The sequence below is a fragment of the Amphiprion ocellaris genome, chromosome 6 (assembly GCF_022539595.1).
Source record: "Amphiprion ocellaris isolate individual 3 ecotype Okinawa chromosome 6, ASM2253959v1, whole genome shotgun sequence".
Lineage (NCBI taxonomy): Eukaryota > Metazoa > Chordata > Actinopteri > Pomacentridae > Amphiprion > Amphiprion ocellaris.
Window position 1 is genome coordinate 10,993,338 of NC_072771.1, and position 19,406 is coordinate 11,012,743.

At 42.3% G+C, this 19,406-nt stretch overlaps 1 protein-coding gene across 2 annotated transcripts in view; it reads left to right on the top strand.

Annotated features, from left to right (window-relative positions):
* The first annotated feature begins 2,014 nt into the window (after positions 1–2,014).
* zfr (zinc finger RNA binding protein) overlaps positions 2,015–19,406 on the top strand; it is a 48,155-nt gene continuing 30,763 nt past the window's right edge. For both annotated transcript variants that reach the window (XR_008601980.1, XM_055011245.1), the window contains exons 1-5: positions 2,015–2,164; positions 2,342–2,423; positions 10,979–11,258; positions 12,603–12,741; positions 15,444–15,662. Coding sequence is in view for 1 of the 2 variants with exons in the window: in XM_055011245.1 (XP_054867220.1) it covers positions 2,128–2,164; positions 2,342–2,423; positions 10,979–11,258; positions 12,603–12,741; positions 15,444–15,662 (757 nt within the window). In the remaining variant the exon portion in view is untranslated. The remainder of the gene's footprint in view (positions 2,165–2,341; positions 2,424–10,978; positions 11,259–12,602; positions 12,742–15,443; positions 15,663–19,406) is intronic.

The following is a 19,406-nucleotide window of genomic DNA, read 5'->3' on the forward strand; positions in this document are numbered from 1 at the left end:
GACACAAAGAGACATACATTAACGTGCATAAACAGATATAGCACTGATATATCGGATAAATTGTACATATTTCACTTTTTTACCTTGGTAAAATATATTTTATTTTTAGCATTTCATGGCACTGTACTCCTATCTAAAGTGAGCCCCACCTCCCAACTGAATTGTCTTCCTTCTTTCTTCAACTCTTTTTGCAGCCCTCTACAAAATTAATCCACTTCACTGAAATATTAGACAGACAACACTATCACTGCCAGTCTTTGTCATAGTTTACTAAGAACCTTTCTTGACTTCATAACAGCAGCAGCTTGAAGAGGAATCCAGCATTAATACGCCTCAGATTTAAAATGGGACCAGTTCAGATACCTTCAACTTCATTAACATCGTTAAAATTGTAAAACTATTAGTATTAAACATTCACACTGAAAGTTGTTGCTGCTTAAAATTTCATCTGATGAGGGATTTATTAATATGCAGGCTGTAGCTAATTATCATCATGTAGAACTGGACTGACAAAATTGGGCTATGACTCAATTAAACAAATCAGCAAACAAGTTAAGTTGGTTTTCCAGCAGCTGTCACTATATAAAAGTGGTTGTTTTCACTATTTAATGACGAGTTCAAACATAGTAAAATAAAAGTTAAATAGTTTGTTTCTCACAGATTAGCAGGTTAACAACAGCTTTGCTGCGCAAGTGAAATCAACAGAAATGTTTATAAAGTTAAACAAATAAAACGTTATATAATGTTATTAACTAACATGACTAATAAAACAAGTACTCACATCGTGGCCGTCTTTCATCATGGTGATATATGCTGCGCTTTTCCATTAGCGCCTACTCGCCTCGACTCAACTCGACTTGGTTTATGTCGTTTTCTATTAGTGCTTTTCCTTTAGGACCTACTCGGTGCGACTCTGCTTGACTCTACTGTACTCGGCTCGACTCGACTCGGTGTAGGTGGTTTTCCATTACAATTGAGTACCACATCATCGTGGGTGGAGTCTTCGGTGGCCTGGCCACTGAGCCAGCGTTGATGGCTAACTATCTAGCTTATTGTCTGCATACAGGAGACAACGATGTTACTTTCAAAATATACTTGTTTGCTTAAAGTGAACTTGCTACCAATGGCATCACTAATGTAAAAGTTTCTTGAAGTCACAAAACACTCACTGCTTGTCGTGAAGGCGTCTCTCTCGTGTGTCGTCACTCCCTGTCCAATCAGTTGCCTGCACTCTGTAGACGTTGCATTGTAGGCTCCACTCAGCTCCCTTGGAACACCGGCCAAGTAGGTACTACCTGGTAGTAGGTACTAAGTCCTAATGGAAAACCTCAAAAACCCAGTAGTCGAGTTGAGTAGACATGAACTCAGTAGGAAACACAAAGAATAGGTACTAAAAATAGTACCTGGTACCAGGTACTAGTCCTAATGGAAAACCTCAAACCGAGACGAGTCGAGTAGGTCCTAATGGAAAAGCCCTAAAACAGGTCCTAATGGAAAGCCCTAAAACATAATACATGCGGTGTGTTTCGAGCTGTGATCCGGTGTGTTTACCCGGAGCTCATTTGCATAAAGTAGACTCGACTACTTGAAAGAGCCGGCTCTCGTTTCGTTCAAGACCGACACATCACTACTGCAGAATCCCTCTCAGTCTTTAAGAAAAGACTGAAAACCCAGCTCTCCACTCTGCACTTGACAGACTGCAAAAGTAAAAGCAATCCTATTACCCAAGGTCCTATCACACTTGAACTTGTTTTATGGCACTTGTCCAGGTTGTTTCCTCCTGACTAGATCCTTGCTTGCATTGTACTCAGATGTACGTCGCTTTGGATAAAAGTGTCTGCTAAATGAAATTGTAGAACTGTAGAAAGAAAGAAAGAAATAACCAAGTGATTCTTCATTTTGTCCAGATTGTAAAATACATACTGTATAGACAATATTTATTAATTTATTTTTAATGGAGCTGGTCACTAAAACAAAATAAACAGGACCGGGATGCGGGGTCCATGGCCGCACCCTGTAGTCCCAGCCTCCTTTCTTGCGCATGCGCCGATACGGCATTTCCGGAAACGACATGTAATATAAATAGGCTCGTGTGTCGCTCGAGCGTCGGTAGAATATACGAAACCAATGATTCCCATATGTCCAGTAGTCTCCTTCACCTATGGTGAGTATCGTTAAAAATGTGTAAATTGTGTAACGGTCACCAAAAACGTCTCGAGTATCTTTATAAACGTCGAAGCTATATTTAGATAGTGTCGTTAGTGAATAGTCCTTGGACCGCTCATTTGAGCCTGCTGCTAACGGTTAGCTTAGCGTTACCCTGTGTGTCTGTCCTCCGCAGTGCCCAGCCGGCTTGGTGAAGATGCCAAAATGGCTACCGGCAATTACTTTGGATTTACCCATGGCGCTGCCGCCCAGTACAGGTAAGTGGACCCTACATACGTGACTTTTGGTTTAACACGCAGAATAATGTATGTGAGTTCTAACCTTAGCAGGGTTTGTACGGTGTGCTGATAAGTACAAGCTGTATGGTATCCACTGCTTCCATTGTTCAAGTTGGGGGAGGGGACGGTTATGCTTGTGCGGCTGCAGTAAGGATGTAAGCAGAATGGAAACTGCTGCGTAAATAAACGCTACGTGCTGCAATGATTTACATCTACGAAACTGAGATATTATATGGGAAGTTAGGCCGCATTAACTCATCTGTGACTTTGAGATTAACGGACGCCAGAACACAGCACGGTATCGTATAATCTACTGAGGTCAGAATTTACAATTCCCCAAGGTTGATGGAGAATGGAATTAAATGAGTGTAGTGTAATTGCGGGACTGAACGTTGATCAACAAAGGTATTAATTCAACTGTCTCCATTTGTACAGAATGAAAACACTTTTGCTTTCAACTGGGAATTGTCATTGGCAGTCAATTATTCATTCTGACAGGCATCTCTCGTCCTGAACTCCAGCTGTCTGTCAGCGGCTCCTGATGAGCTGAAACGACCCTGGGTCAACAAACTGTCTTCACCAGGCTAAATTATAGTTTTCATGATGTAGTAAGTGATAAGTAAAAATATTAGGGTTGTAATCAACAGATTTGTTGATTGCATTGTAATCCAGTATTGTAATAAGATAATACAATGGACAGCAAAGAATTTAGAAGTTTTAAATTGGTGTTGCACACTGTGATTTCAGTATCAATAACTGCAATCTGCACGTGTGGGGTCACATCACATGCAGTGCAATGTAAAGTATGGCAAATTAACTCAAGCACATGATGCCACTTAACCTACAAAAGCTGACAGTTCTTATTTTCAATGACCAAATACAAGAGAAGTCCATGTAATGGATAATAATTTACAGCTTTTTTTTTTGTTTCTTTTTTTTCAAAACCACTTTAAATGTAGGGCTGGACAATTAGTGGAATATTAGACACAATCTCCATTTTGGCTAAAATGATCCCGATTGAATGTGGTATTGACATTTGAAATGCACTGTGCACTAGGGCTGCCACAAACGACGCGTCGACGAATCGCCTGAGCACGATACGTCATCAAAAGCGGAAGTGAGCGCGCAATGCAACAGAAATCACCATCCGAGTGGAGCGCGGAACACGCATGGATATCCGCGCTGTATCGTGCATATATAGTATATGCATATATTATATACGCACAATACAGCGTGGACATCCGCGTTTACGATACAGCGCGGACATCCGCGCCGCATCGTGCATATATAGTATATGCACGATGCGGCGCTGTATCGTAAACGCGGATGTCCACGCTGTATTGTGCGTATATAATATATGCATATACTATATATGCACGATACAGCGCGGATGTCCATGCGTGTTCCACGCTCCACTCGGACGGTGATTTCTGTTGCATTGCGCGCTCACTTCCGCTTTTGATGACGTATCGTGCTGAGGCGATTCGTCGACGCGTTGTTTGTGGCAGCCCTATTGTGCACATAGAAAATCAGAAAATCGTTTCAAAGTATATCATTTTGGCTCACACACCTGTTTGAGCTGTTGTGCTGCAGAGAAGGGATGTAATGCTTCTGTGTTTACGGCGCTGCAACTGTCTAGCTTGTGGATGCTGTAGCTGACATGTAAGATGTTTAAATAAAAAAAGTTAAATTGTAGTGTCCATCAAAATAATCAGATTGGTGTTTGGGCACATTTGTCAATGTTTTTTTTTTCCCCCAGACGTACTGAATTCAGGTCAAGAAGAGCCCTGTTTGAAATCCTGTTTTGATACAGGTTTGTACATGAACAGAAGTGAAGCACAACACGGAAGTGAAAGCGTTGCTCCATTCATGTAAATGTAAAAGTTCAACAAAAATATTTTGTCTCTGAAGTCGATGACCAACTGTGGGAAATCGGTTGATTGTTTTCCCAATTATAGGTACTTTGTCAGTAGTGTCTTGCCATTGTTGATACTGAAGTGTGCACACACAGTCATATATAGTGCTGATGAAATATTCACCATCATTGGAAGTTTTCACCTTTAATTGTTTTTCAACAATTAGTTGCATTTGATTCGATTTATTTAGTTTGTTTTACAGAATTTCAATAAAAAGACTCTTTAATGTCAAAATGACAACAGATTCTTACAAAGATTAAAAGTATAAAATGCCAAAGTAATTGCATAGGATTTTGCACCCTTGAAAGTGACTCAACTAATTCAACACAGGTGCAGTTAGTTGTTACTAGAAGTCGCACAGTTTGTAAATGTAGAGATCATTTGACTGCAGTGATTGTGTCTTAGGGGCTTGCAGTTTCAAAGAAGGTGAATTTCGTGGTCAGTCAGTACTCCTGGTTATGCTGCACCATTAAGTGAAACCAACATTTCAATCAGCTGCATCAAGAAAGTTTCCAAGTCACTGAATATCCCTTAGACAGTCTCTCCAGGATTTCGCGGGCGTTTTTCGAGATTGTTACGGCCGAAAATGCCTGAATTCGCGGCAGCTTTTCTAAAAAATTGTGACCTAAGTTGCTATGTTTTAAGCTTATTTGTTGCATTGACATTGCAGGAGACAGTGACAATTGCTAAGAAGGTACATTTTTGTCACCATTTACAACACGTTTCAACATTGTAATTGACAATATCTATTCCGAAATTATTTCTTTAACGCTCTAACCCATTTACACAAAAGCTTGCATACCATTGTGGGAAATTAGCACCAGCCAGATACTGGTTTAACATGAAGTGATTGGTAGATTTAAGGCACAATAGGAAAGTTTACTATTGAATGAATCACATATTTGACATATCTGTCAAATGTTAATTTCACTTTCCGGCACACACGTGTTAACACACACGTGCTCACAGCTTGTCACGTCGATTAACAAGAAAAGCACTCAGAGAGCTCAGTAGTCCACCAAGACTGTTCACTATCTGACCTTGCGCTGAACACAGGCGTTATGCATGTATACATACCGAATCGCGTCACCTAAATATGTAGCCGGCGGTGGGAATTGATGGGACTCAGAAACACCCCCACAATTTAATCAGTTATTCCACATATCATTTGCAATACGTCCACAGTGGTGGATTTGTAGTAGGATCACAATGATGTGATCGTCAGCAGACCGCTGAGTTAGCGTTCACTTGTTACCGTGGTTACCGTGCCGCCATCTCAATGGGAAATCCTTAACAAATCCGTGGATTCAGACTTTTAAGTTGCATCACTGCCAAAATCTAATCACTTGGTCGTTGTGTCATTTCTGACTTTCTGATGATTAAACTAACTTGCCTTCAGTCTTTCAGTGCTCCAATTCAATTTTATTTACGTAGCTCCAATTACAGTGAAATTGTCTCGACGCTTTACAGAACCCATAAGCCTGACCCCCAGAGCAAGCCCTAAGGCGACAGTGGCAAGGAAAACACCGTTTTAACAGGGCAAAAAACCTTCAGCAGAACCCGGCTCTTATGTGGGGGGACCCATCTGTCAGCTGGTCGGGCGGGTTGATAGGGACAGAAGAGGTATAGAGGTAGAGGTAAAGGGGGAGGGATGGGAGAAGACGGGGTGGGGAACAAGAAACATATAACATACAGTTGGATACATGTATGATAAGCTAGATGATGCATACAAAGTACAAGCTTGCATTGAAATTGATTCATAGTTTACTGTTATGATGTACGGCTCTGGCATTAAATATACTACATATATAGCTGGTAGTAAAATTCAAACTGTAAGAAGATGCGCATATCAAGTATAGTGAGAGCAATGAATGGTGGGGGGGTTGAAATACAGCATGCACATACAGCTATGAGCATGCAGTGTAGCTTGTCACTGGAAGTAGTTTGCACTGTTCAAGCATGCAAACGTTACCTTGCTACAGGTATTTGTTTCAGAAGCTTTATGTTGTGAAAAACTGAGATTTTGGAAATTTGTGTTTTTTGTGCCTTGTCATTTTGTAAAGATGTTTATTTTTGCTTTTTTTATTTTATTATTTAGAAATACCAGAATTTGCACATTATTTTACATTTTTGTCTGTCTGATCACATCATTTCTAAAAAAAAAAAAAAAAAAAAAAGACATAATCAAGCAGTTACTCAGTACTTGAGTAGTCTTTTCATCAATTACTTTTTTACTCTTGAGTAATTTTTTGGATGACTACTTTTTACTTCTACTTGAGTGATATTATTTTGAAGTAACGTCACTCTTACTTGAGTACAATTTTTGGCTACTCTACCCACCTCTGCTCGTTTCAGCCATTCTCCTGATATGTTTCGTGGTAGAAAAGTGTTTATCAATCCATGATTTTTTTTTGTTTTGTATTCCACCACAATATTGCACGAGCATAAAACAGTTTACTTCCGCTTTGGTGAAGAACATCAGGGAATTGTTTTTCACGGTCTTCAGCCGTAATTTTTGTTGGTAAATGAGAGACATTAGAAAAACACAGAAGTTAATTTGGTTATGTACGTACATTACGTTTACATTGGGGACTGCTATGATTGGTGGAACTCATGGGAGGCTGGCCGAAATTGCAGGAAAGTTGCGGTGATTGAACAAAATTGCAAGGTCGTGCAGAATTCATGGAGATTGGTTGAATTCGTGTGATCACATCGCAAATTCCTGGAGGAACTGCTTAGAGTACAGTCAGATCCATTACTTAAAAAATCTAAGAAAGATGGTATGTGTAAATTTGGCTAAAGCAGATTGTCCTCAGAAATTGACCATGCATGAAAGAGTTACGGAGACCAACATAACATGACTTCAGTGGCTGAAATGTAAAAGACGATGTATAACAACAACAACTTATGCCCATATTTCTCACCAGTCAAAGCTCTATCGTAAAGTGGCAAAGAGAAATTCACAGTTGAAAGAAGTTGCACTACATTTCAACAGAAAGCTGTGGGAGACTCTGAAGTCAACTGTAAGAAAGGTTGTTTTTTTATTTTATTTATTTTTTTGGTCTGAGTTCAAAATTATTATTTTTTTGGCCTTCAGAGTAGACACCATGTTTATTTGACGTTATCCCAAACACACCATCGCCACAATGAAGCATGGTGGCAGCAGCATCATGATCTGAAGAAACTTTTTGTCAGCAGGCCATGGAAAACAGCAGGCCATGGAAGGCTCCAGTGTTGACACATTTTCAGGACATCACTTGAGACAGACCCCCCGAAAAAACATGGGGGCATTTAAAATATTGTGAGTATTCTCGGCACAAAATAAACCAGACCTCAAGTGAGAGCTGAGAATAAGTTCCCTCATCAAGAAGACACAGCAGAGGATGTACTTCCTAAGTCAGACCAAGTTCAACCTCTAAAGACGATGATGGTGCACTTCTGCACATCCATTATAGATTTTGGCTTCACCTTCTTCAACACCACCTGTTGTGCTGCTGCCACTGCCAAAGACAAAAGTAGTCTGCAGCATATCTTTGCTCATGTACTACATGTCAATGCAGTGTGCAGAAAATGCTTTTTTCAGGTGCAATATTTTGTCATCATGTGTGCTTTTACTGTATTACTGCCTCTGATACAGACAGGCATATTTTTATTCATGCTCGCATTGATTTAAAGTGAAGGCTAGTGGTTCTAAAATGAGCAAACATAGCACAGTCACATCTTGATAATCAAAACCATTTTATTAGACTCAAATTATTTTTTACCTATGTAGCTGGCGAGACAAGAATGAGTAGTTTTACTTCATTTCCCTCTGGGATGAAGTCCGTCTATGTCTAGTCAATGGTTTGGCAAACTGACAGCACTTCTGGAATGGTCTGCATTACACCTTATCCAAAAACAAATTTTAATCAGTTTCTACTGACGTTTTCATTGATGTGAAAGGTCCCATATTGTGATCCCTTTTCAGCAAGTAATGACAGTCTCGTATATCTTCAGACTATGTCTTTCAAATTTTCAGCTCAAAATACAGCAGAGATGGTTTAACTTCACCATAGGTGCATAAACTCTGGTTTTAGCCCTGTTCCCTGCTGTTCTACTAAATATCTAAATGACAGGGTGGTGAAAAACAGTTTAGCAATGCAGAGCCACAGTTTGAGAATGGCTCTGTAGTGACGTGTAGTCATGTAATGGGCTGCTTTTCAGTGACCATTTCATACTTGTTCTGTTGTCTGACAACAGAAACAAAAATGTGTAAATGAGAAAAGTGTTATTGGGAATGTAGCTGTATTAACACAGTATATGTGAGCACCAAGAGCAGGAAGGACATGAACAATCCCTGTTTATTGTTTTCAAATTAGTCTTAACAATTTCCATCGAGCTCTAGCCTGTGGGCATATGATCAAAGCTAATGGTCATGTTTTCCACATTGCCACACAACTTCTTACTTATTGTGGTGGTGACATTGCCATCAGAAAGGAATGTAATCTACTGGATTTTTAGTTCCTCAGCTACTGGAAGTGCATGGAGACTTTTGTCTTCATTCTTGCTGCGCACAGCAAAACATGTGGTGTTACTTACTGGTACTAAAACATAGTACAGTTGTTCGAAACAACTCTAGACTGCAAGTAAACCCGGTGGACTGTGAGGTACGATTATAATAAGTTTGTGCTGGATAACTGTTTGTTTATGGTGGTTTGTTGCAGTTAGGTCAAATTCTTACTGGCCTCTAAAACTGCAGACTTGTCTAGTTGTGGTCAACTTTGTGTGGAATGGCAAACTAACTTACGATACTATCACAGTGAGTTGCTATGTATTATTAAGTTCACAGATGACAAAACTGTAGTGGGACTTTTCTCAGGAGGAGATTGTCTACACAGATGTAGTCCTGAGACTGACAGTGTGGTGTCGAGGGATCAGTCTGGTCCTGAACTCTCCAAAAACTGGGGGAAAAAAAGTCATTATAGACACATGCAAACCAAATAGACTAATCCCCTAACCATCAGCGGGGACTGTGTGGAAAGGGACCCTGTTTTCAGGTTTCTGGGTACATACATTGATAAAGATCTCTCCTGTGCTACAAACGCCACCTCAGCACAGGGCTGAGGGCACAGCAGCAACTCCACTTTCTCAGGATCCTCAGGAAAAACTACCTGTAGGAAAAGTTGCTCATGTCCTTTTTACCGGCTGCTCTATCGAGAGGTTGCTGGGGCACTATCACTTTGTGGTTCAGCAGCTGCTCAGCAGTGGACTGGAAAGCCATTAAGAGGATTATTAGCATCGCCCAAAAGATCATTGACTGCTCACTGCCTGCTTGGATGATTCAGTCAGCTCTCGCTGCCACAGTAGAACAGCACACATTCTGAAGGATCCCATTCTGGACACCATCTGTTTAACCCATTGCCCATAAGAAAACTAGCTCTGACAATCAGTCAAACTAAATTTCTGGGCCTAAATGTCTGTTAGCAATTTACTCACTGTTACATTTACAGAATCTAGAATATTTACACTTTTTGCGTCTTCTTCTCTTATGTGCTTTCTACCTATGTACGGAACATGTACATATGGGTACCTGCACCTTGTATTTACTTTTTGCACCACTTTTAAACCATTACATTTTTGTATATGTTAATACACCATATGAGATATTTTTACAACAATAAGCTATAGCAGTGATTTCATAGATGACACTTGTACATAGTAATCTTCTAATTATTTTATTTTTGCACATTTCCAACAGTACTTTAAAAAATGTTGTAGAAACTTTTTTTTTATTTCCATTGTACACTGCACAATGATGGTAAATGAATTCTGTTGTATGATCATGATGGGACAACAATTTAGCAATTCTATGATACCCTGAGAGTCTTAGTTTCATGCCTTTTTAACGCAGAGAGGGACTCGCTGTCGGCAACTTCTCCATGTCAGCATGTGCCATCATTTCAATGTAGCATAGCCATAAACTGGAAAATAGCTGAACTACCATCAAGCAGACCAGTTCTAAAAGGTTTAAAGAAACGATGTAGATCAATCTGTGTAAATTGCGTTTAAAGAAAACAAAACAACAAAAAAAAATTAATCCAAAACGTACACACGTCTCAAAAAAAAACCTTTTGAAAATGCATGTTTAAGTCCTTTGTATGCAGGCCACACTAAATCGTTACGTCACCCACAGCAGTCAAAACAATTTTTTTTCCCAGATACACTAGTTCCCAGGACACATACTTTTGTGCTAAATGCACAAGTTATGTGTATGCTTGGATTCTTCAGTAAATAGGACTTTTTCATCATCTGCTGTAAAGTGCTGTGATGTATTTTCTCACCCCAAGCATTTAACCTTGTTTCATGTGAGAGACACTACTTGTCCTCTGACACCACTAGTAGCCTTCTTTTGACAGGAATTTTGATGTTTGGAGTATTAGATTATTATTTAAAAAGTTCTACATCTGTGTTTTTTTTTTAAGCTTTTCTATTTCTCATTGAACAACACTGGATGTATTTATGCTAGTGTTAGTCTGAAAACAACCTTTGGGTTTTCAGTGAATTTTAAGACCCCTCAGCTTCAAGTGGTGACTATTCAGCCCACCTTCAACATTATCTGTTTGTGTTGTCCTCTACCAGCCAGCAGCCAGCAGCCGGGGTAGCATACACACATCCGACTACTGTGGCCAGTTACACAGTTCATCAAGCACCTGTGGCGGCACACACTGTGGCAGCAGCTTATGCCCCCACTGCAGCCACAGTAGCTGTAGCTAGGCCTGCGCCAGTCGCTGTGGCAGCTGCCACTGCTGCGGCTTATGGAGGATACCAGCCAACCCATGCTGCCACTGACTATGGCTACCCTCAGCGCCAACCTGAAGTCCCTCCGCCACCGCCACCGGTCACCTCACAGAACTACCAGGTAAACTACACATTTTCTGATTGCTACACAGATTAAAGAGACATCTTGTTTTTACTATTGTAATTGCATTCTTAATGGTCCCTCCTCGTTTGCATTATCATTTCTGATGATGGAGTGGGGACCAGATGTGCCTTCATAATTTGCAAAGGATCATTGGTGCCACACAGAATTCCGTTCCATTTATTCTTCATTGGAAATATAGCAAGAATTAAAGATTGCCCAAATAAATTGACAGTGCCCCTATATATGTTAAGCCATCACTAAGTCAGGAAAAGTAAATATAATTCAATCATTTAATAGTCGATTAATGAACATGATGGAGTTGTTGAAGCTGTCAGTGATCTGTGCATTTAACCTGCTGAGCAACTGGTAATTTGTAGTGTGTTTCTATCTATAAAGTCCCTTTCAGACGCACAGTCCATTCCGTAAATGTCACAGCAATTTAATGTCGGCTTCATGTCTTAGTGCGCACCTCAGTCAAATTTCTAGAAAAGCCATGCCGGCATTGTTACTAGGTGGGACCTAGAGACACTTCCACCAAACTTGGAGCAGTTGTGAGGAACATTAAAGGAAAATTGACCCATGTCTGAATGACTAGAATGCCACCACTTTTAAAGGATTGATGAAACCATAATGTTGCATGCCCCATGTCTGAAAGGGGTTTAAGCTTGAAGAAGAGGGAGCCATGAAAGTTATAGCAATTTAATGTTGTCAGTGGCCACACCGTCATTCTATAGTAACATTTTTTGAACCATGTGAAGTATTTAACTGTGAGCCCAGCTGTCTGCCAAGTTTCACACTTGAATCCTTCAGTTTTTGAGGTATTAGTGATTTAAAAACTAAGTTCAAAAACTAATCACTCATAAGTTATAACAAATATCAACATGCTGTTTATGAGCTAACATGGCCAAGTAGTATTAGACATTTTAAAAGGAGAACCATATTTAAGTGATACAGTATTTTGAATTTGTTTGACTACGCTCACAAAAGTTTGTCAGTCACTGAACAATACATGACTTCACATCAAATTTAGGAATAGTGTTTGAAGACCAGAAGAAATATGTAGGATAGGGAATCCTAAATATATCGTGCAAAAATATCTAAGCGACAGAAAAAATATATGTGTTATCAACAAGCTGTTTAGCAGCTAGCTTATTTAATTGGATTTTGTCAGGGAAAGGAGTGTAACTGAACTTTTCATTTTTTTAATGTTTTGTGAAACATCAAAAGTTTGGTTTATCACTCTGCAGTTATATAGAGGCACAGGTATTGATGGCAGCACCTGGAGAAATTTCACCAGGAGCTAACAACCCTAAACATTTTGTTTACTATTTGGCTTTGCAGGACTCATATTCCTATGTCCGGTCTACGGCTCCAGCAGTAGCTTATGACAGTAAACAATACTACCAACAGCCCACTGCTACTGCCGCCGTTGCTGCTGCACAGCCACAACCCAGTGTGGCAGATTCCTACTACCAAACAGGTATGCTAAATCCACACTCAATTTAAGTTTGATTACTTATACCCCCTTCAAACAACAAAGGTGTTAATGTGTTTGAACTGCATTGGACTGTATGTAACAGGAAAGGGCATAGTTAGGACTTTATACTTACTGGTCCTGCTTGTAGATCCTAAAAATTCACAAAAATAACCAAGAAAAGTCATTTTGGTGGTCCAAAAGGACTTTTCTTTGTTATTTTTGTGAATTTTTAGGAGAATGGGGAAAATTATGATCACAGTTAACATTGTTTTATTCTCTCTCTCTTTTTATATTTCACACACATAAAAAGGGCAAGTTATATACCACCCAGCATTGTTGAATAACAAAGTTGCAATGCTCTTTGATCTCACTGCCACTCTTTGGTTATGTCTTTTATTTTGCAAAGGACTTTTTTGTTTTGGTTTTCAATTAATAATAATGCATAATGTGCATTGGTTTCTGTGTTAAATACACCTATACTATCTTTTTTTCTGCAACTTTCCAGGGAGAGACAGCAATAAATTTATAGTGGAACACTGTAGCTGCACTCAACTGCTCGTAAAATGTATGTTATTGTGAAGCCTATAACCTTATACACACTTGCCAATATATACAGATCAGCAACTAAAGCTAATACAGTCTAACAGTCCTGCAAAAAATGCTGTTCTCATGAAGGTTGAAGTGTTAATTTTTTGTTGTTTAAAAGGTGTTTCTGTTGTGATTGTTTAGGAGGATGCAGGGAGTTGTTTTTGGCACTTGCATACCTTGTTGCTTTTTGAATACTTTGTAGATAACTGGCTTGCTTGGTCATCAAATTCAGTCAGATGATTAACAGAGGAATATGTTAATTAGCATTCTCTACTTTGTTTTTACTGTGATCATCCACATTCATACTGCTAATCTTATCACCCATCATTGTTAGCTGTATTATTTAGTTGAGACAGTTATTAGATAACATAATTTTAAATTACATGTACTAGTAAAGTCACAGCTAAGTATTGCTAATTTTAACGACAAGTTTGTATGCACACAAACCAACATCTGATTGTGGTAGCTTGCGAAGTGTTGTTCATATTAGCCAGATGGAATGACAATCTAATGAGCTATTGTGTCAAGACCAACATTATTTAAAGTGTCCTACATTAAATACAATCATTGACTATATTATTGAGAGCCTAGCTAATGGTAAAACATGCACCAATTTTATCAACTTGCCACTGATTTTGTGTGGGGAAACTGAGAATTGTTAGGGTTCAATGCAGGAACTATCCAGTGTTTGAAACTGTCCGGTTGTCTCAACATATATAATTTCTGCAATTCTTTAGTTACAACAGAAGGTTGTGGCAACTCTCTTTTTTTAACAGTGCTGAGACAACTAACAGCTGGTATACAAATTGTAAAAGGCAATTCAAATAAAAACATAAACCTGGTACACAGGATTAAACCGACCTTTCTGGTATTGTAACATCCCTGCAGTAAACAATGCAGATGCAGTGAAGACAAATATGGGTCATTGGCACATACATTTATGAACTTCAAGATTGTGATTTATATTCTGATTGATTCGTTGCCATCGTAATAATGGTAAATGTTTAATTCTAACTTCAATCACAGCTTTAGCAGCTATGCTACACACAGCACAAATGCCTTTTCATGAAACAAGTAGCTAAGGTACAGTTGGTTACTTAGCTGAGGGAATGGTTTTATGCAGCCTGTTACTTGCAGCTCTTCATCCAAGAGTTCACTGCAGCAGTTCATTTTTGTTCAATTTCTCGTTTTGAAAAAAATATTTACTGGCAAAAACTTCAGAAACCATTTATGGTTTGTTATTAAAATCTACCTTTCAGCAATCAAATATCAGTCAACACTAAACACAGACAAAGCATTGAATTTCTACTGCCTGCTACTAGGGCTTTAGTATATGGTGTCTTTATCCCTGGCACTTAAAGGCCTAATGATTTTCAAAGAAATGAGCAACAAATCACATATGATTTGTTTATGATGCCAGAATTCATCTGTCATTTTCCCAGATTTCACATATCATGAAGAGGTACTGGGTTAGGCAGGATTTCTGTGTGATCATTTTTCAATCAGTCTTTCCCATTCTCCTTGTCAGATCAATTCTGGCAGGTAACCCTCACCAAAAGGTTTTTTACCAGCGAAACATGGCAAAGTGAGGTTGTCAGTCACTGTCACCAAGCTCTCTCTAGCAGCAGTCTAGTGGAAGCTATTGTAGACAGAGCTGCAGCAACTATAAAGCTGGACCTTGGAAAGAACTTTTATCTGCAGAGCCTAAAGTGACACCAAAATTTTTCAACTTTAACTTGTATGAACTTTACTTGGTTATCTCAGTGAATTTTGTATATTGTATACTACCAGCTTGGAACACAAATACGACTTGCACATAGCATCATGTTTCATACGTGTGTTTAGCTCAAGTGATCTTGCTCTGGAAGCTCTTCTTTGTAAATATGAATAGAAGGGACAGTAGGTGGTTTTAGTTTTTAACTTTCTTGTCTGAAACTTTTTCTCACACAGCTAAATTAGACATTACAGACTCTGATGTTGTCTTTTGATATTTGCAGCTGTGCTCTTGCAGTATTCATAGAGAGTAATGTAAAGACCAAATCTGGTCAGGTGGAACTTGAGAACTTATACTGTATAGCTACATTAAAAACACTATTTATATCCACTATGTTTTCTAGCCCCCAAATCAGGATATACCCAGGGGGTAACATCATACACCCAGAGCCAGCAGACTCGACAGGTGACTGTGATAAAGCCAGCTGCTCCTAGTCCAGCCTCTTCTACTTTCTCCATCTATCCAGTGACCTCTACTGTCCAGCCAGTGGCAGCTGCAGCCTCTGTAGTCCCTTCTTATTCCCAAAGCCCAACGTACAGCACAAATGCTGTCACCTATTCTGGTAAGCTTTGACACTGAGTTGATTGCTGCTTGAAATTGTACAAAAGATTGGTCTGAGAGAACATTAAACTGTTTTTGCTCTTAGGTGTTTGTAGCTATGTCTAAGTAGACAATGATTCTGGATTCTTACATCTTAAAACAAGTCAGTGAGAACTGGACTTAGATTATATAATTTGAGTAAGTACATCCCTGTGCAATATCACTTAAATGCCATATTAATCAAAATTGTAAAACCTAACAATAATTGCGTTTCTACATTAGTCTGATTCGTCACAGTCAAACAGGACATTGGTGCAACAGCATATCTGAGTTTGGACCACTGTTTTGATTAATGGTTGGAAAATAATTCCCTAAACAAATACTCGTCACTTTTATACAATTTTTAATTGCTGTGGTATACTGTGAACAATTGTGAGTTTTGATATTGATAAACATGAACTTTGTTGAACAAATCCTGGACAGAGCTTCACAGAGAAATTGATTTCAGCACACCTGGCCATGCAACATGTCATTAGCCTGCTCAGTTAAACATCTGATGTCATTCATATCAGACAATCTAATGTATGTCAGTTTTATTTTTGTTATAAAGTATCCAGGTGTGGGCTATAGTTAACTCAATGGGGCCACAAATGTTTAAGGTAGATGTCAATCATGAAAATTGCTTTAGTCATGAAACCCTGATGTCCATCCATCCATCTTCTACCGCTGGTCCGGGTCGGGTCGCGGGGGCAGCAGCTTTAGGAGGGAAGCCCAGACCTCCCTCTCCCCGGCCACATCATCTAGCTCCTCCCGGGGGACCCCAAGGCGTTCCCAGGCCAGCTGGGAGACATAGTCTCTCCAGCGTGTCCTGGGTCTTCCCCGGGGCCTCCTCCCAGTAGGACGTGCCCTAAACACCTCACCGGGGAGGCGTCCGGGGGGCATCCTAATTAGATGCCCGAGCCACCTCATCTGGCTCCTCTCTACACGGAGGAGCAGCGGCTCTACTCTGAGATCCTCCCGGATGGCCGAGCTTCTCACCCTATCTCTAAGGGAGAGCCCAGCCACCCTGCGGTGGAAACTCATTGCAGCCGCTTGTACCCCCGGCCTGTTCGATGGCCACGTCTGGCCCATGTACCTGCAACACAAGAACATCATGTTCTTTCGGTCACTACCCAAAGCTCGTGACCATAGGTGAGGGTAGGAACGTAGATCGACCGGTAAATTGAGAGCTTCGCCTTTCGGCTCAGCTCCCTCTTTACCACGACGGACCTGTACAGCGCCCGCATTACTGCGGAGGCCGTAGCAATCCGCCGGTCGATCTCTCGCTCCATCCTTCCCTCACTCGTGAACAAGACCCCGAGGTACTTAAACTCCTCCACTTGGGGCAGGACCTCATCCCTGACCCGGAGAGTGCACTCCACCCTTTTCCGGCTGAAGACCATGGACTCGGATTTGGAGGTGCTGATCCTCATCCCAACCGCTTCACACTCGGCTGCGAACCGATCCAGTGAGAGTTGGAGGTCCTGGCATGATGAAGCCAACAGGACCACATCATCCGCGAAAAGCAGTGACGGAATCCTGAGGTCACCAAACCGGACCCCCTCAACACCCTGGCTGCGCCTAGATATTCTGTCCATAAAAATTATGAACAGAATCAGTGACAAAGGGCAGCCCTGGCGGAGTCCAACTCTCACTGGAAACGAGTTCGACTTATTGCCAGAGATGCGGACCAAGCTCTGACACCGGTCATACAGGGAACGGACAGCCTGTATTAGGTGGTCCGTTACCCCGTACTCCCGGAGCACTCCCCAGAGGATTCCCCGAGGGACACGGTCGAAAGCCTTCTCCAGATCCACAAAACACATGTGGACTGGTTGGGCAAACTCCCATGCACCCTCAAGGACCCTGCTGAGGGTGTAGAGCTGGTCCACAGTTCCACGGCCGGGACGAAAACCACATTGCTCCTCCTGAATCCGAGGTTCGACTATCCGGCAGACCCTCCTCTCCAGTACCCCTGAATAGACCTTCCCGGGGAGGCTGAGGAGTGTGATCCCCCTATAGTTGGAACACACCCTCCGGTCCCCCTTTTTGAAAAGAGGGACCACCACCCCAGTCTGCCAATCAAGAGGCACTGCCCCCGATGTCCACGCGATGTTGCAGAGGCGTGTCAACCAGGACAGCCCCACAACATCCAGGGCCTTGAGGAACTCCGGGCGGATCTCATCCACCCCCGGGGCCCTGCCACCGAGGAGCTTTTTAACTACCTCGGCGACTTCGACCCCAGAGATGGGAGAATCCACCCCCGAGACCCCAGGCCCCGCTTCTGAATCAGAAGGCGTGTCGGTGGGATTGAGGAGGTCTTCGAAGTACTCCCCCCACCGATTCACAACGTCCCGAGTTGAGGTCAGCAGTGCACCATCCCCACTATACACAGTGTGGACAGTGCACCGCTTTCCCCCCCTGAGACGCCAGATGGTGGACCAGAATCTCTTCGAAGCCGTCCGGAAGTCGTTTTCCATGGCCTCGCCAAACTCCTCCCATACCCGAGTTTTTGCCTCGGCGACAGCCGCAGCTGCAGCCGATACCTGTCAGCTGCCTCCGGAGTCCCACAGGCCAAAAAGGCCCGGTAGGACTCCTTCTTCAGCTTGACGGCATCCCTTACCGCCGGTGTCCACCAACGGGTTCGGGGATTGCCGCCGCGACAGGCACCGACCACCTTACGGCCACAGCAACGATCGGCCGCCTCAGCAATGGAGGCACGGAACATGGTCCACTCGGACTCAATGTCCCCCACCTCCCTCGGGACATGGTTGAAGTTTGACCGAAGGTGGGAGTTGAAACTCCTTCTGACAGGGGACTCCGCCAGACATTCCCAGCACACTCTCACGATCCGTTTGGGTCTGCCAGGTCTGACTGGCATCCTCCCCCACCATCGGAGACAACTCACCACCAGGTAGTGATCGGTTGACAGCTCCGCCCCTCTCTTCACCCGAGTGTCCAGGACATGCGGCCGCAAGTCCGATGATATGACAACAAAGTCGATCATCGAACTGCGGCCTAGGGTGTCCTGGTGCCAAGTGCACATATGGACACCCTTATACCTGAACATGGTGTTCGTTATGGACAATCTGTGACGAGCACAGAAGTCCAATAACAGAACACCGCTCGGGTTCAGATCGGGGGGGCCGTTCCTCCCAATCACGCCTCTCCAGGTCTCACTGTCATTGCCAACGTGAGCGTTGAAGTCCCCCAGCAGAACTATGGAATCCCCAGAAGGGGCGCTCTCCAGCACCCCCTCCAAGGATTCCAGAAAGGGCGGATACTCCGAACTGCTGTTCGGCCCGTAGGCGCAAACAACAGTAACTAACCGTCCCCCCACCCGAAGGCGAAGGGAGGCCACCCTCTCGTCCACCGGGGTAAACCTCAACACACAGTCACTGAGCCGAGGCGCAATGAGTATTGACACCCCTGCTCGGCGCCTCTCACCCTTGGCAACTCCAGAGTGGAAGAGAGTCCAACCCCTCTCGAGAGGGCTGGTTCCAGAGCCCCTGCTGTGTGTCGAGGTGAGGCCGACTATATCAAGTCGGAACTTCTCAGCCTCGCACACCAGCTCAGGCTCCTTCCCCGCCAGAGAGGTGACGTTCCACGTCCCTAGAGCCAGCTTGTGTAGCCAGGGGTCGGTAACGCCAGGCTCCCCGCCCCTGGCCGCCGCCCAACACACATGGCACCGGACCCCTATGGCCCCTCCTGCGGGTGGTGGGCCTGC